Source organism: Musa acuminata, chromosome BXJ2-1 (genome assembly GCF_036884655.1).
Source record: "Musa acuminata AAA Group cultivar baxijiao chromosome BXJ2-1, Cavendish_Baxijiao_AAA, whole genome shotgun sequence".
In the NCBI taxonomy this organism is placed as follows: domain Eukaryota; kingdom Viridiplantae; phylum Streptophyta; class Magnoliopsida; order Zingiberales; family Musaceae; genus Musa; species Musa acuminata.
Genome location: NC_088338.1, coordinates 7,442,571 through 7,463,942, shown reverse-complemented (window position 1 = coordinate 7,463,942; position 21,372 = coordinate 7,442,571). Strand labels below are relative to the sequence as shown.

Genomic DNA, 21,372 nt, shown 5'->3' with positions numbered 1-21,372 from the left:
CTCCAAAAGAGCAGAGCGGTGCCGGCCTTTTCTCGCTCCCAAATTGCTGCTTTTGGTGACGTTTTTGGGAGGCCATGATGAGAGAAACAGAGATGGTGGTCGAGAGGAGAGAGAGATCGAGAGACAGAGAGGAGCAGAGCAGTACTCTCTCCTTCTGTCTTTCTCTCTCCTTTCCCCGTTTGTCTTTGGCGTCCGAGCCTGACGTCACCAAAGGAGGGCCTGTCGCGTGTGGAGCGAGCAGCATCGCAGCGTTACCCCTCCCCTGGCCGCTGGGTGGACCCGCGGCCGTCGATGGCTTCGTTAGGCTTTGCATCAAGGGTGGAGTCACTCCTCCCTCGAACAACCCCCCGAAACGTACGTGACGAGACTTCCCATTGCCGCTCCTAATGGCTGGAGCGTGAAGAGTGATCTTGATCTCTGTCAAGACATTGAAGAACCACGCGTGCACTAATTGCGCGGTCAAAGCTATATGCTTTTCTACACAAATCAATTGCTCTCCTTGCGTAGCAGAACTCTCTCTAGATTTGACTGGGGATTCAGTCAGCCTAGGTCGCTGTAATCCCCATTGTAGTGGACCTCCGAGGATGCTTAGATTCTCGCACAAAGCTTATCCCATCTTCTTGCTTAAGTGCATTACGGTGAGGTGATGATATATTTGCTCATCTTTAGGACAGAGTATGGACGAATGAGCAGCCCTCCCTGTTCATTCCTTTGATTAGAACTGTGCTCTGTCTCTCTCTTGCTGCCGCTGCTGCAACGACTCTGCGACAGTTCCCCTGATTCCGTGTAGTGCTCGTCTTTCTCTGCTCCCCTTCCTAAAGCTGCCACAACACTCAGCAGAGCAGACCATGAGTTAAAGAAGCCGCTTTGCTTCGTAAAGAAAACAAGATAAAGAAGGAAAACGCATGACGTAGCAATGGGATTAAGGAAAAGAGATCGACGACGATTATCAATGGATGGTAGAATAGGATTAGCCAAGGGTATTCGAAGAGAGAGAGAGAGGTGAATCATGGCGTCTTCCATCGACGAAAGGTCGGTATCTTTATGGCGAAAAGAGGGAATAAAAAGATAAAAAGGAGTGCACTGAATTCGACTACTCATTGCAATGCTGCTATAGTTTCGCGTGCTTCTTTGGCTGCCAACAAAAATTTCGACCTTTTCTTACAGCAGCGGGTGGCCCTCCTCTCTTCCTCCTCCCCTTCCTCCCCCCACCGACGGCGACCATTGGAGGCCCACGTCGCTCCCTCCCTCTTATATATCTCTATCTCTCGCCGCAGCTTTATAAGCCGGCCCACTGCAAGCAAGTTACAGGTCTTGGTGCTTACCACTGCGTCTGCAATCGATTGATTCCTTCTCAGTGAACTTGGACAATTTGGTATCTTGCCACTTTGGCTTCTTCGGACCTAACACTTGTTCGATTTCATTTCGTTTTCTGCTGGCCGGACGCACGCTTCTGTGCTCAGAAGTCGGTGCTTCTGGAGTAAAGATGAGAGTTTCAGCTTAAAGATGGGATTTTGATGCTGCATGTTTCATCCTGCCGGGACGGATATCGCTGATGCTCGGGAGATGCTTCTTTGCGAGAAAAGAGCGATTCTGTGCTTGAAGATGTAAAGTGGATGATGCTAAAGTGGTGTCCTCCGAATGCTAATGCTGTTGAAGTATGTTCAATGGGCCATTGCTTCTGGTGTTTGGAATGTGACACCACTGACTTCGTGTTAGGGTGTTTTAAGGGAGGTTTTTGGTTCACGGGATGAAGAGCGCAGCGTGGAGGTTCCTCTTCTGTTGCGGGGAGAGGCTGTTGTTGAGCATTCTGCCTTCATTTTTGTCTCAATTCAAGTTAATCTTCTAAGATTGCTGGTTGAAGATGTCTTCCGTTCAAGCAAATGTCCGAGCCGCCGGTCTAAACAGCGCTGCAGCACTGCTAGATGAAATGAAGCTCTTGGGTGAAGTTCCAAGCAAGCCAAGTGAGTGATTTGCTTCTTCATTGCACCTTCTTGTATAATGCTAATTTTGCATAACTGTAATATTCGGTGGAAGTTTGCTCATTTACTTGAGATTTTTTTTGTTTGTTCATTCACTTGTTATTGAATTGAAGAAAATATTCAGCTTACTATTATTTGTAGGTGCAAGAAAGGTGTTAAATTCTGAGCTTTGGCATGCCTGTGCTGGACCACTTGTATCATTGCCTCAACCTGGCAGCCTAGTATACTATTTTCCACAGGGACACAGTGAACAGGTTCTTTTCTTTCTGATCATCTCATGTATTGTGGATACAGATTCTTGTCTTGTCTTTATATCATCTTTCCAGAAGATCACCTAGCTCGGAATCTTCGGCAGCAAAATGACATTAAAAAATTTGCACAAGCATTTGTTAATAGAAAAACAGACTTCAAATTTCTTGTCTTATTGATTTTAATTGTGATTTGACCAACAGTCTTATCTGTCCAGAAAGTTTCTAACAAACCTAGATTAACACTTGAGTGATCTGGGTTAAGAATGAAAGACTAAAATTTTGATAGAATGGCTTCTTCTGCACGATAAAAGTTTCAAAACTTTGATTCATATTATGATTGGAACGCCATCGAAAATCAAATATGTTGGGCAGGATTAAATGCAACTCACATTTAAACATTACATATCCATACAAATTTTTATTGGGTAGATTTGGATATGTTGTGATTTATGGGATGGTCGACGTTGCCAAGTTTCCTTTTAGCCATAATTTCTGAGCCAGAAAAAGATATTGATCCAGTTATTGTTGCAAAAATTTAAATCTTTTCATTCTTTGGTTTGTTAATTATCTTCTGGTTTCTTGTCAGGTGACTGCTTCAACTAGAAAAATAGCAAACTCACAGATTCCTGCCTACACAGATCTCCCATCTCAATTGATGTGCCAAGTTCACAATGTTACACTACATGTGAGTATAGTAGGTGATGTTGGTTTTCTACGATTTCTTTATTTAAAATATTTATGAATACTTGCCTTTTTCTGATTGGCACATATTCCTAGGCTGACAAGGAGACGGATGAAATATATGCTCAGATGACCCTTCAGCCAGTAACTTCTGTAAGATTTTCATCTTGCTTCGTTGAATTACATATTTTGATATTTATGTTTCCATTTCTGGGAATCAGATTTCTCTCGTAATAATTGTTGATCTTGTCTAGACAGCTTTTATGTCGCTTTATAAAAGAGAGAAACCAAAGTTATGCTAGTTTCTTTGCTAATTGATGTTTTTCCCTTAGCTTTTGGAGATTCAGTCACAACATATTGTAATTCTACGTCTGTGTGCAAGTTAATCTTGTTAGTTAAAATGAGGCTTCTCTTTTCTTGTGGGAGAATTCAATTACAACTCATTTTAGTTTGAGAAGGTGAAACTATAAGAGTGCAACAAAAAAGTGTGCATTTGTCGATTCCTAATATTGTTCTCCAAGACTTGGAGTTGAGAGAAGATGTTCACTAGGTGGGTAAGACCTGAGTGCTTTACAGTGACTTAGAAGTTTGCATTTGCAATCCAGCACTTCATGGCTCATGCAACACTATCATGAAGATATGATGGCATTATAGTGAAAATTAAAATGTACTTTCAGAGCTATTAGTTCAAGAGAGGATTCCTACTAGTATTGTGATTCTTATCTTTCTCTTTTCCTTTCAGGAAAATGATGTCTTTCCTATTCCAGATCTAGGTCATACTAGATGTAAGCACCCAACTGAGTTCTTCTGTAAGATTTTAACTGCAAGTGATACTAGCACACATGGTGGATTCTCAGTACCTCGAAGGGCTGCTGAAAAGTTATTTCCACAGTTGGTGAGGAGTTGGTTAATTTTCTGCTGACTTTCTATTGGACATGCCTTTAAACTTGCTTATATTTCCCAGGATTATTCAATGCAACCTCCAAATCAGGAACTTATTGTCAGGGATTTGCACGATAACTTGTGGACATTTCGACACATCTATCGTGGTAGGAGTATAGGCATATTTTGGTTTACCATTACAACCATGTTGTTATAATTACTTTCTAGCAAATTCCAACTTTCTCATCTTAGATGATTTCCTAGAAATTCAACAAATGGTTTAAGTAGGGATATCCTGCATTGTTTTGTCCCATACTCTTGTGCTCACAAATAAGCATTTTCTGCAAATATAGAGTTCCACCATGTTGCTTTTATTTATACCGAGACAAGTGTTGTAAGTAACGGAGTGCTTTCCTCTTCTTTCCAGGACAGCCGAAGAGACATCTTTTGACCACTGGATGGAGTCTGTTTGTGGGTGCAAAAAGGCTTAAAGCTGGTGATTCTGTTTTGTTTATCAGGTAAAATGGCAGAACATGAGGAAATATGTTTCTGATTGTAATTATATTGCAATTTGATCTTGGGATTGGCTTTTCAAAACCTAGAAACTTGGAAATTATTGAATGATTGTTCTTTCATTGCTTTAATTGTTGTATTCTACAAGATCATAGAAGATATAGTGTAGATTTCTTATAGCCAGTGTCCAGGTTCACAGAATACATGGAGTTATTCTCTGAAATTCTTAAAGGATAATTTTCTTGGTCTGTTCATGTTTATCTGTTCTTTTTTTTATACAAACAAATTGGAAACTAACTGGACATAGTCTGATTTAAAGACATCATGAGGGTTAAAAAAAAAATCTCCCAAGGACTTCCCATGATTATGCTCTTGCGAAGATGCCTCATGAAAATTTTCGTCCTTCCAATAGTATCGCTGAAATTTCATATACCACGAGTGTGAAAGTAACAAATTATTGACGAGTTCAGGTTGGCAAAAATCAAAACTTGAGTTAGGTAAGAGTTAGGTATGGGCTAGAGTTAGACAATATCGAACATACCATAAAATCGCCAGATCCTATAACCCAGATACGAATCATGGACATTATAGTAGGTTGAATAAATTCTGATTTTATTTATATAATCTTCTTTTAGTCAACTCAAACCTGACCTTGTTGGAAACAGATGAACTGTTGAGATGCAGGTTTTAGTTTGAAACGTTTTAATAGTTTGCTAATGTAATAATTGTAAGGCTTGTTGGGAGTTATTTGATGGCATGACGTGCTTAAGGTGGATCCATAAACAATTTTCTGACTGCATAGGTTTTTAAAGATGTTTTCCATGTCCATGCCACCCAATCTCGACTAACTCTTGTTGCAAGTTTGAGATTTCTGTGCATGTGAACTCCCAAATGTCCATTTCTAATCAGTGTGTTATATACCCTACAGAAGGCTTTCTGACATTATTGATGCACAATTTAAGGAATAAAGGGTTTGCAGATCCATTATAAGCTAATCCATGACATCAAACAATTATAGAGGAGTCTTATGAACAATTGTTGTACTGAAAAGGAAACCTACTGAAAATTGTTTGACTTGGATTTTCATTTTATATATCATATGAAGATAACTTACAATTTTGTACTAATCTCTTCTAAATGTGCACCAAACTGGTCTCATCCTGATTATTGACTGAGAATGCAAAGCATACCTACTAGTCCACATTTTTTATAAAAATAAAAAAGAATGAAGATTTGATCTGAGTGAGACCTTGATCCATTCAACTTAATCTAATAGTGACCAAGCAATTATGATCTGCTTCGATCAAATGACTAAAGTTGGAGCTCATCTGGTCTTAGAGTGAGGGAAGTTTTTGCTGGAACTTACATCTCAAACAATGGGGCTGTTCTCGGATCTGTTTGTTTGTCCCTCATCTAGGTTGGTTCAGGTATGTTGGATGGGTTGGAAAAAAAAGGTCACCCCTATGAAAAGTCGTCAATTTATGAGAAGACAAATCCGAAATGATTTACTCTGTTCCTTTCAGACTGTTATTAGAGCTCAAGTATGGGGAACAAGGAAGCAGACATTCCCATGTTTCCTTTATTAGATGCTTGTTATTATGTGAAACCAGAAAGTAGGCTTCAGATATTTTTTTATAATCGTTGTTATGCTAGTCGGAACACAATCAAGCCTTGGGCAGGTTGACACATGAATAATGTATTGAAAATTTATTTAATTGCAATATATTGGAAGTTTGTGCTTATGTAGAAGGTAGTATGTTAGGAATTGCTATTTGAATAGCTGAAGATTTTTGGTTTTACTTGATGTATATACCTGCACATTATGAATTGCTGTATGGGGGTGGGGCTAGTTTGAGTATTTTATCTTTCGGTAAAAAAAGATCATCACTAGAAACTAATGAAATGTGTAGTGCATACAGGGATGAGAAGTCACAGCTACTCTTGGGTGTTAGACGTGCCAACCGTAAACAAACAGCCCTAACATCATCTGTACTTTCCACTGACAGTATGCATATTGGTGTCCTCGCTGCAGCAGCTCATGCTGCAGCAAATAGGAGCCCATTCACCGTGTACTATAATCCTAGGTACATTGTTTTTCTCTTGTTTGATCACCATGTTTTAAAACTTTGAGCTATTTTTGTTCTTGATTCTTATTTATTAATATTTCTTTTGTTTTTTTCTCAGAGCATGTCCTTCTGAGTTTATAATTCCTTTAACCAAGTATCATAAAGCTGCGTATACCCAGGTATCAATTGGGATGAGATTTGGCATGATGTTTGAAACTGAGGAGTCAAGTAAACGCAGGTTGTTTTCCTATCATCACTTTGTAGTCTTAAATATTCCTATCATCACTTTGTATTCTTACTGTTGGTATGGTAGTTGTTGTCAGTTGAAGCATAGCAATTGTTCTATGGGATCAAAGCATAAATATTTATTTATTTGTGATTTCGAGTATGTAACAGTACTAGTCATGTATGTAATAATTTAAAGTTATTTAAAATCAGGGATAATTGTTGATACAGGTTGGTTATTAACCGTCCAATTATAAACTGGTATGTGGACCAACCATTTCTAGTTCATACCATTGTAACTGGTGTACCAAACTATGCATAGTATTTATTGATTCGACCATGAACCACCAGTTATTGTTTAGTTTTGTTTCATACTACCTGGTATGATTACCATACCAAGCATAACAACCAGATTTTAGAGTTTAAACATGGTGTACTGAGTGATAGACCTACTCCATGATCACATATGTTCAATATCAAGATCTATTTTCTTCTTTTTTTTTCCCTTTGTTTGCCTCCTCATATATGTTCTCTCTCTCTCTCTCTCTCTCTCTCTCTCTCTCTCTGTTCCCTTCTTTCGCCACTTCCTTCTCGCCATTGCATCACCACCAATGCCTCCTCCATCTTGCCCCATTGTCATTACCTTCTCCACCTTGTAAGGGTTGCTGCCTCCTGCTTGACCTCTGGTAAGCCTCGTCCTTTTCAGCCAAACCTTTCTTCCTCCCTCTTCTTCACCTTGTTTTCCCCTTTCCCTCTTATCTTCCTATTTCTCTCTGGTCCAGGCCATACAAACACATACCAAGTATCAGTATGTCGATACATATCAGAACCATACTGGTCCAGCTGCCGATTGGTAGTAGCACCTGACCGTGATTTCCGTTATGAATCCCATAGTTCATTGTTTTCTCTGATGGATCTCTTTGCTTCTTTTGCTACCGAATTTGTCATGATGAAAACTTGGAATTTCTAAATCTTCAGAAAAGGCTTACTTTGACCTATTGGTTCAGACTGCCAATGATGTATTTTTACTCACACCTAAGTAGGCCAAAATCTAACTTCTATTTCCACGGTCCTTAGGTGCTCATTATTTGTCAATCATTACTGCAGTGTTATACGTAGTTTATTATGATGCAATACCTCCACTGATTTGAATCATAAGAATTCTCTCCAGGACAAGAAATCCAATTAGCTGGACATGTTATCTTTATTATTACAATCAAACTGCATTAGTTTATTTTGCTTAATATGAAGAAACACGAGATATAAATAAATATAGCTTCTTTGGTTTTAGGCTTTTAGCACATGGCCATTCTCAGGGGCTCTTCTTCTTGAGGCATATGCCTTCTTTTCAAAGCTGCCACTTCTCCACCCAACAGAACCTGGCTTACACCATTATAGATGATGCCCTTCCTTTGGTGGAAAGTTTATAGATTCATTTAATTAGGCAATTATGGTTTTCTGAACAATCTTATTGGTAATGATAAGCTTAGCTATTTTCCTAGTGGTTTGCCTCAATGACCATGGGGAAAATTTTCAAGTGATGTGTCTACATGCTTAGAAGTATGTGATGTATAAACATGAATTTTGCACATCTGTATGTGTTTGTATTCCAACATAGTAATGTATCTAATATCTATGTGAATTTGCATCATGCTGCCCAAATGTGCCGGATGATAATTATTTTCTTTGTTGCTTAAGATCTACAAATTCAGTAAACTCATTATGTAGCATCTATGGACCTTCTTTTTAATAGGATTTAACATCCTAAAATGTGTTGCTTGTTCTTGTAGATACATGGGCACAATTGTAGGTATCAGTGATTATGATCCTGTAAGATGGCCTAATTCAAGGTGGCGAAACCTGCAAGTGAGTCAGCTTTTGCTCATGCATGTACAATAAAAAGATCAATGTTGATGATCGAAAATGATTGACTTCTCCTTTTGCGCTAATTTTGTGTTTCCAGGTGGAATGGGATGAACATGGTTATGGAGAACGACCTGATAGGGTCAGCTTATGGGAAATTGAAACCCCAGAAAGTCTTTTTGCATTTCCTAATGTAACTTCAAGTTTAAAAAGACAATGTCTTCCTGGATATGTAGGTGAGTATTTTCATATTGCTTTGAAGATAACTCTTTGCGGCTTTTCTTGTTTGTAACCGTCAGTGACAAAAAAAACTGCTATCACATTGATTTCTTATGTGATTTTCTAATCGTAGCACAGGTGGGAACCAAAGATTGACGTAGAACTTGTTTGTGAAATTCTATTCTCATTGCAAAAAAAATTTCTCCTTGAGATATATAATGTGATATATCCTGCCCATATTTTGGTTCCTAGGAATTTTATCTTGTTTAATAATGAACTAAATTTTTTGTCAAATATTATATTTGAAAATGCAGCACAATATAACTTTTCCTTTTTCTGTGGACACATGGCTAGAAATACCAGGAACCCTTAGCCCTAAGATTTACTGGAATATAAGATACCAGTCTGATGTATGCTGTGGAAATGTTTCCATTTAGTTATGTTCCTAATTTTCCTACATTTGCTATAATACCATTTCAACAATCATTTTATCATGAAGTGTAATTTATTTGCACCAGTGCCATTCCTGGTTAGCAAAGATTCTGACAATGTCAAAGTGTGGTTGTTATCATGCAAAATGCACTCCACTAAAATTTCATTAACCAACCAAAGTTAGATTCAATAGCTAATGATAAAGTCAACAAAATAAAAGGTATGTATGTGCTTTGAGGATTGGTTTGACAGTAGCCTAAACTTATATTAGGATTACAGCAGTCAGTAGACCATGACCTTAAGGGGACAGCTGCAAATAAATATTGTTTCCGAATGTGCATGTGCAAATTAATGCTTTGAAGGGTCAGATTTGTGATTCTTTTCATAATGTCATACACTTTGGATTGTAACATCTTGATTATATTGCTTATGTGTTGCAGGTCCTGCAATAAACAATCATTTTGTAAATTTGAAACCATTTCCAAAGCCAACTGAAGATGGCAATGTCGACACACAGCACTTCTTCACCGGCCTTGGGTCAGAAAATCTTTTAAGGCTTCTTAACAAGCCTTGTAATCCTAATTGTGATGGCCTGCTTGCACATCACCAGTCCATATATGCCAGTATTTTGCAGAATGTTAGAAATAGTGAACTATCAAGAAGCTTCTCAGTAACTATGCCAGCACTGCATACAGTGGGAAGTTCTACTCAGCAGGAAGTAGTCACCACAGCAGCAATGCAGCAGATACAACATTTCTCTCCACAGCAAGGTATGGATCCTTTACAAAATGTTGTATCACAAGAACATAGGCTTTATTTGGTTCCCACCCAGGGCATTAAATTAGATTTCGTATCAGGGACACAAGTGAAGTCCCAAGTATCAGATCGTGAGGAAGCACGTCCAGCAGAGCATGAACAAAATTTTCAAGATCATAATGCACGAGGTGAGAATGGAATCAACCTGCAGGGGAGTGAAGATGCATCATTGCATGAATCCATTCCTCAGCAGTCAGAGGTGGCTTCTGTGGCATTTCCTGGAGATTTGGATAGTCAATCGGATGATATGATCAAAACAATTTCCCATGACATGCTGGCAGAACACATGGACCAATTGTCAAAACATCAAAATGGTGAAAGTTCTACAAGTACATGCCCATTTGATCGTGTGAATCTTGCAGCTCAGATATCTGCCAATCCAGCCCTACAAGTGAAGGAACAGAGTGATCACAAACTTGTTCAGCAGCAGAATGATCCATCTAGAACACAGTCTCCTGGGTTACATGCAGCACAATCATCGGACATGTGCAATCTAAATTACTTACTTCCACATCAGGACTGCTCGCATCCTATCTTGGATAATGATGATTGGATGACGCAGCATTCATGCCTTCAATCCTTTATGGGTTCATCAAAGACTCCAGAATTTCCCTATATTAACAGTAAGCTGGATTCCTTTTATCTCTCTGCAGCCGAAAATGCTACAACTTCCTCTGCAGATATATCTTCTATGGCAAATCCCAACAATTTTGAGCCCACAGAGACATTTCAGCTCTCTTGCATTTCGGATTCAGGAACACCCCAGCGCATCACAACAGATATTCAAGAATTTTTAGGCACACAATTAAACTCGCTAGATGATGAGCTGCTTGTCCAAGGCATCCTTTCATCTGAGGTTCACAACTTAGATGTTCAAGGAGACTGCACTGTGTTGCAGGGTGTATCTAACTCATATGGGGTAATGGACTTGTCCGAGGAGAGCAACAACCAGGGTGAGACAATTAGCAATCTCCGTTTCGACCCTAGCAATGAAAGCATGGATATGGGCCATGTTCCAGGTGTGGCCATAAACGGCCTCAGTCCAATAGGATCTTCCAGGTTTCAAATTCCTTCAGTGATGCCTGTTTGTAATTTCACTTCAAATCAGGAATCAATGTCTCACATTACTTCAAAAAGAATGACAGACTCAGTGTTCTCGCTACAAGATGTCCCTGACAGCTCTGCAGGTACATCATCTGCCAGCATAGCTACAAATGATTACAGCTTATACCGAGGTTCCAGGAAGCCAGCATGTCAACAACCTTTAAGAACATACACTAAGGTGGAATACTAGTTTCGAATATTGGAACTACTTCAAGAATAAACAAAGTAAATTATCTTTTTTACTAATAAGTGATGCCATCTATGTTGAACAGGTTCAAAAAGTAGGATCTGTTGGAAGATCAATTGATGTAACACGCTTTAGCAATTATTGTGAATTGAGATCTGCAGTTGCCTGCATGTTTGGATTAGAGGGACAACTGGATGATCCACGAGGTTCAGAATGGAAGCTTGTTTATGTAGATTATGAAAATGATGTTCTTCTGGTTGGGGATGATCCATGGGAGTAAGTGTCGACTTTCCTTTCCCTTCTTCATGCAATTGCTTAGATTCATTAATATCCCAATAAGCCCAATAAGATTCATCTTTTCTGAAATATGTTTTAATAATATTCTTTTTCTTCAGATCTTTGTAATTTGTATATAAAGGTGATTTGGCCTTTCACTATAGACCTTTTTCTCATCATTTGTGCACCTATTTTATCTAAATTTAGTATTGTGGTGCAAACCCACAATTACGGAAATTTGAGAGTACCATCATGTGGATCATAGAGCTTTAGGTTTCAAATGTTTACTCGGGTTATCTTTCTTCCCAGACAAATTTGACTGAGCTACCCTACCCACATTGACTTTGGATTCCTTTCCATGTTAAGAGTAAATAAGGACATAGAGCTATGTCAAATTTTGTACCTTAAGGATCCTCGTTTACATAAATTTCGCATACCAATTCAAGAATATTGTCCTGATTACTGAATGACCAATGCAAGTTTGACTATTCAATTTAGTTGCTTTTGTTGCACCAAGTCGTGCATGCTTCTTGGATGGTTAAGTTGCAAGAATGAACTAGTCTTCCTCCCCGAGCTATGAAGCTGGGGAGTCATGGTTGATTGCATGATTTCAGCAAAAACAGAAAGGAAATTTCCTGTCTAGTCATGGTCGATAGCATCCTAACCATCTTGGTTGTCCTCTGACGGGATAAAGGTCCTCTCCAGGTCGCTGAACTCTGATAAGTGCAGCTTTGTGCCAGAGATGCATGGCTTGTGGTGTCTGCTTTTGCTGGGATGGCCCCAAGAATCCTTCTTGTGCTCTAACCACCAAGAAAGGAAGAAAATACTGGAATTGGAGAAAATTATAATGGCATCTTTAGGATACATAGACATAATGGTTCCTAGCACATCTTTAGTCCATTGCCATTATAATTTTCTACTTCCTCTCTCTCTGTCTCTCTCTCTCTTAACATAGTTATTGATAGTGTTCTTTAGACAGCCATTTTATACCACAATTTGAGTATCTTGATATCGTTGCCGAGAAATGTTTTTGTTGTGTGTTCAGTTTACATATAATCATAGTTTCTTAAGTATATTTCAAGCATCATTTTGTATGGTCTATCTGCCAAAGCCAATCTGAAAACAATAATCTCATTGGGGTTTTTAATCGGTTGACCGTCAAGTCTATCATGGCTCCATGTCTTGTTCATAAAATATCCACCCAAGGAATGATTTAGTTCAAGCTATATCATGTCTCTCTAATTGCTAACAGTTGATTGCTTCTCTGCACCCGTAGGGAGTTCATAAGCTGTGTCAAATGCATCAGAATTCTATCACCTTCTGAAGTGCAGCAGATGAGCCAGGAAGGCATGCAACTGATGGATGGTTTTGCATGAACCATCAAGTAGAAGCAAAGACATCTCTCAAGACATTGCTCGCGATGACCATGCAGCTCGGAGAATGAAGCAAAGACATCTAATGTTTCCCAACGAACTATTTGTATTTTTTCCTCTCCCGTCCATCTTGTATATTATTTGCTCTTTTTCGTTCAAGTGAGAAAAGGTTATGCTTTTTGGAAAGCTTCATGCAATGAAGCATTTATCTCGCGATCACTTGAAGCCCATAAATGATGGCTATTGTATGGAATGTAAAACCTAAACGGTTTAATTGGTGTGGGTTTTAGTGTAGCAGTGGTTCCCTACTGTTATTTCTTGCCAAAGTAAAGAAAGGATGTCACTAAATGGAACAATGCTGTCAAGTATGAATGTTCATGTAACTTAAGGATTCCATTCCTATGTTTGCTGCAAAATTGGTGTTTCTGGATGTTACCAACTCCTACAGCTATCTGCCCTTTGACATGTCTACAGCATATGAAGTTGAGCTACAGTCTTCCAAATCCAGCAAAATGGTTAATCAATGATTAACCAATGATTGATACACAAGCTGAATTGAAGACAATGCAGTGCAGATTTACTGCTGTGAGCATAGAATAGTTACTTCTTTCTTTGCATCACCTTCCTAATGAACGTAATTAGTGACTTTACACACATAATTAGTCCCATGTTTCACTTATTTGGAATACAGTAAACGAGCAAACCTGTTTGATGAAATGACCGGCCGACATGAAGAACTCGAGCGCCTCGATGGTGCGGCTCGTCTGCCCCAGCGACGGGGCGCCGCCCTCGGCCAATGCGTTGATCGCGTGCACCAGATCGAACACCGAGTCGTTGGAAGGGAAATCTCTGAGCCGGCGAGAGGAGCAGCGGGGAGAGGCCCCGAGCCGCCACGAACTCTTGCTTCAGCTTTCGGCCGATCTCGAGGTGACGTTCCTGACGGCCACCCGAGTGGCGCGGTTAGCAACTCCACCTCCGACATCAAACCCGATCTGGACCCCACCATCGCCCAGACAGAGGTAGGCGTGAAAAGGTCATGTATAAAGTTTGAGTGTCTTCTCTCTTCCAACAAAAATAATGCATAAAGCACAAATAATGTGTAAAGTTTGGTTGGATTCACATAGAAAAAAAAAAAGAATTTAAGTGGGCATAAATGAGAAAAAAAAAAGCTTGCAAGAGAAATTACATCAATTACTTAAATTATTATTTTTATATATAAAAAAATATTTATGAGATATTTAATGCACGAGTAATCAATCTTCTTTTGAGGATTTTATTTGAGCTCGTGGGATTACGAGGCCGAGTGTATGGGCCATTTGACTGGGCTTAAGCCCACATAACACCGCTACTTTCTATGAAGTCGATTGGCCACTGTTCGTTCTATCACGCCCATTACCTACGAACAAACACAATCCCATGCTCCAGCTTTCCACCCCGCAGCGCCTAATCAAGGCGGGCCTCACCGCTCCCTCCGTCCGCTCCTTTAATCTCCTCCTCTCCTTCCTCCTCTTCGAAGCTCGCAAGCCCCGCCTCGTCCTCTGTCTCTTCTCCCAGATCACCTCCAACTCGCTCCCCGTGGACCCCCGCACCCACTCCCTCGTCGCCCGCGCCCTCGTTCGATCCCGCCGCTTCCACGACGCCGGTCGCTTCATCTCCCGCGCTCCTCTAGACTTCGGTTTCAGGAGATCCCTTGTCAACTCCCTCATCCGTCGCCTCTGCGTCGCCGAACGAAATCCGGACGGAGCCCTCTGTCTCCTGCAAGAGTGCGTCCGGAACCGTGGCGTCTTCCCCTCCCTCGGCTCCTTCCGCTCGGTGGTTACGGCATTCTGTTCTCTGGGTAGGTTGGATAGAGCAGTCGAGGTGTTGGAGGCCGCAGCTGATAAGAAAGACCGTATCTTGACCGACAATTTCGTTTGTAGTTCCATTATCTCCGGGTTCTCGAGGATCGGGGAGCCGGCGCTTGGTCTGGAGTTTTACGAAAGAGCAAGGAAAGTCGATGGCTCTCTGCCTAATCTCGTCACCGTTACGACTGTGGTCGATGCACTGTGCAGAGAAGGTAGAATCAACGAGGCCTGCGATCTGGTTCGGAATATGGAAGACCAGGGAATGGCGCTCGATGCCGTTCTGTACAGCTGCTTGATTGATGGGTATCTGAAGAGAGGTGACCTGATGGAAGGTCTTCGGAAGCACAAACACATGGTGGACAAGGGAATTACTCCAGATGTAGTTAGCTATACTAGCATCATTGATGGGTTGTGTAAAGAAGGAAGTGTAGAGAAAGTGATTGGTTTTCTGGAGGAAATGGAGAGCAAAGGTGCGCATGCCAATGTGGTGACTTACACAGCTGTAATTCGTGGTTTCTGCAGGAGGAACAAGTTGGAGGAAGCATTTCATGCCTTGAGGAAAGTGGAAGAGTTGGGTTTTGTTGCGGACGAGTTTGCATATTCTGTATTGATTGATGGATTATGTAGGAAGGGAGATTTGGATAGAGTTTTTAGTTTGCTTGAGGAATTGGAGAAGAAAGAGATTAAAGTAGGAACCGTGACATATAACACATTGATCAATTCCCTATGTAAAGCTGGCCAAGCAAGCAAGGCAAATGAGATCTCAAAGGGCTTTGCTGGTGATAATTTCACCTACGCGACATTGTTACATGGATACCTGAAGGAAATGGATGTGGCAGGCATCTTGGAGGTCAAGAGGAGATTGGATGAATCTGGCATTGTTCCTGACATTGTTACTTGCAATGTTCTTATCAAGGCTTTGTTTATGGCAGGTATGATTCAAGATGGTTGTAAGCTGTTTGATGAATTACCTGAGATGGGCTTGTCTGCAAATTCAATTACTTATTGTACTGTGATTGATGGCTACTGTAAGGTAGGATTGATTGAAAAGGCACTTATGGTGTTTGACGAGTGTCGGAGAGATTCATTATTTGCTAGTGCTTCTACCCATAATTGTATTATCAGAGGACTATGCAGACAAAACATGTCAGAAATAGCTATGGAAGTTTTTGAAGACCTTGTTGAGAGAAACCTATCCCCTGATTTAATTACTTGTAGGATGCTAATTCGAGCTATTTTTGGAAAAGGTGATGGTGAAGCAGTGTTGAGATTTATTCACAGAATGGAGAAATTAGAACCTGAGCTTCTCGTTTTGATATGCAATGAGGCTATTGTATTTTTATGCACAAAGGGATGTGTTTTGGCTGCATTGGATGTATATATTCTGTTGAGAATTAGATTCCTGGCAGTTATGAGCAAATCATACAATGTACTTCTGAAAAGCCTTTTACGAATTGGAGATAAACAAATCGCTGAACTTGTAATAAGTGAATTCATCAAGATATATGGAACTTTTGAACCTCAGATGACAAATGCCATGTTCCTTTACCTTAGCAAGAAAAATGTGGAGAAAGCTATTCGTTTTCTAAATATTAAGTGTATTTCAGTCGGTGCCTTGACCACGGTCATTGACACTCTTATTAAGGAAGGCAGAGTTGAAGATGCTTACCAGTTTTTATTGCAATCTGAAGAAAATGGAGTTCCTGTCGATGTATTTGTTTACTCTCTTGTGGTGGATGGACTTTGCAAGTCGGGTTATCTCGAAAGAGCTCTAGATCTCTGTGGAAGCATGAAAAAGAAAGGGATATACCCTAATGTTGTCATCTACAATTCTGTAATCAATGGTTTGTGCGAGCAAGGGTGTCTAACTGAAGCATTCAGAGTCTTTGATTCTTTGGAGAACCTTTCTGTGCCTCCTACAGTTGTTACTTATTCTACTCTTATAGGTGCATTATCTAGAGAAGGTTTCCTGGATGATGCAAGCCAATTATTTAAAAGGATGATCAGCAAGGGTATTATCCCGAATACACCAGTTTTTAACAAACTGATAACTGGGTATTGCAACTGCGGATTGGTTAAAGAAGCCTTGGATCTCCTCTCAGATTTGGAAAAGAATTGTTTGAGTCCAGATGATTATACAATTGCTGCTATCCTAAATGGGTTTTGTCAAAGAGGCGACATTGAAGGTGCCCTAGGTTTCTTTACTGAAAACAAAACCAGAGGATACTTTCCAGATTTCTTGGGTTTCATGAATCTCGTTGAGGGACTCTTTGCAAAAGGAAGGATGGAGGAAGCAAGGAGCATTTTAAGGGTTATGCTGAAGCGTGCAGAAATTGTAGATCTGATAAATAATTCTGGAAATGAGCTTCATGTAGAGTCCTTAGATAGTCTCCTATCTCTTGCATGTGAGCAAGGAAGAATCAAGGAAGTCATACTCGTTCTAAATGAAATTAATTATTTGTCTATATCTTCCACAAGGTCTAACAGTGGTAGAGTGTTTCTGAAACTAAAGGAGCTGCACGGTTCAGCTGTTATAGATACAGAAAACAAGATAGATGGAAGAGGTGCTCAGCATCTGCTGTTTGCAGATGTTCATGGGACGAATATAAAGGATGGATTTAGAGAGAAGGTGGACGGAGATAGTGACAAGGAGATTAATGAATATTTGACACGAAAACCACTAGTCTATGACTTTGCAACCTACTATTCCATCATTTCATTGTTGTGTCAACGAGGGGACCTACAGAAGGCCAATGAAGCAGCCAGAACAATTCTTCAAAATCCAGAGAAAGTCTTCAATCCGTCCATCCCAACTCTTTGAAGAGTAAAGAGTTTTGCAAGGGACTGGATAATGTTTTAACTTACTGATATTGTAAGCTGAAACTATATATTAAAAGAGGTTCAAATCAGGTTTTTGCAACTCTTTGAGTAGAGAGTTTTCTAAGAGATTGAGAGAATTTATCAGGTATAGTGTCAATAACTGTTTGTAAAATATCCTGTTGTAAATCTCATATGACACAGTGATCATCCTTTTCTGTTGACATAACACTTTATCGTATAATGCTCATTTTACATAACTGTGATGCCTGCTAGATGTATGCTCATTTACCTCACATTTTTTTTGTTTGTTTATTCACTTGTTGTTGAATTGAAGAAAATATTCAGCCTGCTATTATTTGTAGGTGCAAGAAAGGTGTTAAATTCTGAGCTTTGGCATGCCTTTCCTGCACTATTTTCCACAGGGACACAGTGAACAGGTTCTTATCTTTCTGATATTCTCATATACTGTGGATACATCTTTGTATTATTTTTCCTAAAGATAACCTAGCTCAGAATCTTTGGCAGGAAAATGATATTTAAAATTTTGAACAAGTTTTTGTTAATACGAAAGATGATTTTTTTTTTGTTTTTTTACAAGGGATAAGTGTGATAATATGTCATGGTCTATATCATCCAAACTAGTCAGCACCTTCCAAGATGAAAATCTCGATAGAATGATTCTTCTAATCTATAAAAAGTTTCAAAATTTTTATTCCTATTATGATTGGAATACTATTAGATTACATATCCTCATTAGGATTAAATGCAACTCACATTTAGACATTACATATCCATATATTAGCAACCCCAGAATTAGACTTACGGCCATAGAAGAATTAGCCAAGTGCAATTGTTTGTAGCCTTTGGTGGGAGCATTTTAAAGACTTCATTCTATTAATTCGATAGCTCTACTATATTTAATGGGACCCAACTGATACAGATACTAATCAAAGAATATGGAGCTCGGATATAGATTCTTCACTCATGGGAATGACAACTTCACAAAGCAGAACAAGTGGGTCCCAGTGATCTTGTGGGAGGAGGCACCTATTGTTTCTTTGTGTTAATTAATACTATATATTTTTTACTTAGGTTCCAGAGGGTTATTCACAATCTCTTGACCACCATCATCTCCTTTGGAAGATCTCTCCCCTATGGTCATTGCTAAGCACCTTTCCATTGTAACTCCCATGGCCTTCTCCTCTCCCCTACTTATTGTCGTCACTCGTGCCTTCGCCCAATTGATAACAACGATTAGGTATATTCTATCTACTCAAGTGACATGGATAGTAGGTTATTATTCTCATTATCCATGACTCCTCTCAAGTTACTCGTATCTAACGATGACGAGAGGCATAACCTACTAAATATCCATAGTTGATATATGGGTTATAAGATTTGCCAGTTATATGATATGTTTGATATTGTTTGACTGTGGCCCATACTTAACTCAAGTTTTTATTTTTGCCCATTTGAACTTATCAATAATTTGTTACTTTCACACTCATGATATTTGAAATTTCGAAGAAAATTTTAACAAGGCATCTCCGCAACAGCATAATCATAGGAAGTCCTTGGGAAAATATTTTTTGAACCCTCATGATGTCTTAAAAACCAGCACATATCCTGTTACTTTCCAATTTTTCTTATAAGAATAGAACAGATAAACTTTGAACGGACCAAGAAAATTATCCTTTAAGAATTTCAGAGAATAACTCTATATATTTTATGAACCTGGACACTGGCTATGGGAAATCTACACTATATATCTTCTTTGATCTTGTAGAATACAACAATTAAAGCAATGAAAGAACAATCATTCAATAATTTCCAAGTTTCTAGGTTTTGAAAAGCCAATACCAAGATCATATTGTAATATAATTACAATCAGAAACATATTTTCCTCATGTTCTGCCATTTTACCTGATAAACAAAACAGAATCACCAGCTTTAAGCTTTTTTGCACCCACAAACAGACTCCATCCAGTGGTCAAAATATGTCTCTTCGGCTGTCCTGGAAAGAAGAGGAACGCACTCTGTTACTTACAACATTTGTATCGATATAAATAAATGCAAGATGGTGGAACTCTATATTGGCAGAAAATGCTTATTTGTGAGCACAAGAGTATGGGACACAACAATGCAGGATATCCCTGCTTAAACCATTTGTTGAATTTCCAGGAAATCATCTAAGATGAGAAAGTTGGAATTAGCTAGCAAGTATAAACATCTTATCCACCTAGTAAAAGTTGGAATTTACTAGGTCTTATCCACGTAGTAAACATCTTCTCTCAACTCCCAAGTATTGGAGAACAATATTAGGAACCAAAATGAGTGGTAATCGAATTCTCCCACAAGAAAAGAGAAGCCTCATTATAACTAACAAGATTAACTTGCACACAGACGTAGAATTACAAGATGTTGCGACTCAAATCTCCAAAATCTAAGGGAAAAACATCAATTAGCAAAGAAACTAGCATAATTTTGGTTTCTCTGCCTTTTATAAAGCGACATAAAAGCTGTCATCTGAGAAGAAGGGTCATCTGAGCAGACATTTCATCTGTCTCCTTGTCAGCCTAGGAATATGTGCCAATCAGAAAAAGGCAAGTATTCATAAATATGTTAAATAAAGAAATAGTAGAAGCCAACATCACCTACAATACTCACATGTTGTGTAACATTGTGAACTTGGCACATAAATTGAGATGGGAGATCTGTGTAGGCAGGAATCTGTGAGTTTGCTATTTTTCTAGTTGAAGCAGTCACCTGACCAGAGCCAGAAGATAATTAACAAACCAAAGAATGAAAAGGATTCAATTTTTGCAACAATAACTTGATCAATACCTTCTTTTGGCTCAGAAATGATGGCTTAAAGCAAACTTGACAACGTCCACCATCCCATAAATCACAAAATATCCCAATATATCAGATAAAAATTAGTATGGATATGTAATGTCTAAATGTGAGTTGGATTTAATCCAGCCTAACATCTGTGATTATCAATGGCGTTCCGATCATAATAGGAATCAAAGTTTTTGGAGGGAGCCACGAGGCGGAAGGAGATGAGAAACCCCCGGAGGCGCGGGGACGCCCCAAGAATAGGACACGTAGGAGATGGACTTGCAGATGGTGCATCGCACGGACGACGCCGCCGGCGGGAGCTGCAGCAGGGTGTGGCAGTGGGAACAATCAATCAGCATCATCGTCAGACGGATCTCATCGAGAAGGCAGAGGCTCGGATGACCCGTCGGCGGAGAAGATGGGAACGGAGGACACGGAGGAGGGAGGAGCAGAAGAAACGGACGAAACGGACTGGCAGAGTTGACGTGGATTGGCTTTCTGTTTCTTATTTGCCGGTCAATACAAACACCCGCCTTCGTGCTGTTCAAAAACGTACGGCCCAGATATGGGGTGTTATACTCAGGCAGCACTGGGTAACTCGGATGAGTGTCCTGAGGTGATGTATTCAAGAACTAAAAACATCTAGTAGAATAAATTAATTAATTAAATTATAAATTATAGAGGCTGCACATATTATTTTCAGAGGAGTTATACTTTCCATCGTTTATATTTTTCGAAAAAGTATATTTTACTTTTATGATATTTTAAAAAAAACTTTTTTATATTTTTTCTCGAAAAGATATTTATTTTTTCATGATATCCTCTTTTATAATATTACAAATATCTTTTATCATTATCTATCGCCTGTCGCTTTCACCCATGTAACCGTAATAGGTTCTTCACCCATATGAATGACGTCATAAATAGCAGAACAAGTGGATCCTAGTAATCTTGTAAGAGGAGGTATCTATTGTCTGTGTTAATTAATATTATATTT

The 21,372-nt window shown here is 39.3% G+C and overlaps 2 protein-coding genes and 1 long non-coding RNA gene across 7 annotated transcripts; 2 read left to right on the top strand and 1 right to left on the bottom strand.

The window, feature by feature from the left end:
* The first annotated feature begins 98 nt into the window (after positions 1 to 98).
* On the top strand, positions 99 to 13,213 carry LOC135584534 (auxin response factor 11-like). 5 transcript variants are annotated; one of them, XM_065092927.1, is made up of 15 exons: positions 100 to 1,964; positions 2,124 to 2,236; positions 2,820 to 2,918; positions 3,011 to 3,058; positions 3,657 to 3,809; positions 3,879 to 3,963; positions 4,224 to 4,314; positions 6,229 to 6,393; positions 6,494 to 6,613; positions 8,391 to 8,466; positions 8,564 to 8,699; positions 9,555 to 9,884; positions 9,972 to 11,212; positions 11,307 to 11,497; positions 12,774 to 13,213. In XM_065092927.1, the coding sequence occupies exons 1-15, from the start codon at positions 1,865 to 1,867 to the stop codon at positions 12,871 to 12,873; spliced, it is 3,048 nt and encodes a 1,015-aa protein (XP_064948999.1). In that variant the 5' UTR covers positions 100 to 1,864; the 3' UTR covers positions 12,874 to 13,213. The 5 variants fall into 5 exon arrangements, with proteins under 5 accessions (XP_009411339.2, XP_064948999.1, XP_064949001.1 ...); XM_065092929.1 differs by having other exon boundaries at positions 2,107 to 2,236; positions 3,011 to 3,067; XM_065092926.1 differs by having other exon boundaries at positions 102 to 1,964; positions 3,011 to 3,067; positions 12,774 to 13,212.
* On the bottom strand, positions 10,179 to 14,178 carry LOC135598708 (uncharacterized). The gene is made up of 2 exons (XR_010481670.1): positions 13,575 to 14,178; positions 10,179 to 11,012 (listed from the first exon to the last, which is right to left on the bottom strand). It is a non-coding gene; the product is annotated as an uncharacterized LOC135598708 (long non-coding RNA).
* Positions 14,179 to 14,256: 78 nt separating this feature from the next.
* Positions 14,257 to 17,760, top strand: LOC135598706 (pentatricopeptide repeat-containing protein At5g57250, mitochondrial-like). Its single transcript, XM_065092925.1, has one exon. It carries the CDS (start codon positions 14,287 to 14,289, stop codon positions 17,533 to 17,535), a length of 3,249 nt encoding a protein of 1,082 aa, XP_064948997.1. The 5' UTR covers positions 14,257 to 14,286; the 3' UTR covers positions 17,536 to 17,760.
* The last annotated feature ends 3,612 nt before the right edge of the window (positions 17,761 to 21,372 follow it).

Excerpts from the sequence above, each read along its gene's own strand:
- LOC135584534 (XM_009413064.3), top strand. The coding sequence starts at position 1,865 with ATGTCTTCCGTTCAAGCAAATGTCCGAGCCGCCGGTCTAAACAGCGCT. Across the intron at positions 2,919-3,010 it reads TTCACAATGTTACACTACAT|GCTGACAAGGAGACGGATGA; the intron begins GTGAGTATAGTA and ends ACATATTCCTAG. Across the intron at positions 8,467-8,563 it reads CAAGGTGGCGAAACCTGCAA|GTGGAATGGGATGAACATGG; the intron begins GTGAGTCAGCTT and ends TTGTGTTTCCAG.
- LOC135598706 (XM_065092925.1), top strand. The coding sequence starts at position 14,287 with ATGCTCCAGCTTTCCACCCCGCAGCGCCTAATCAAGGCGGGCCTCACC.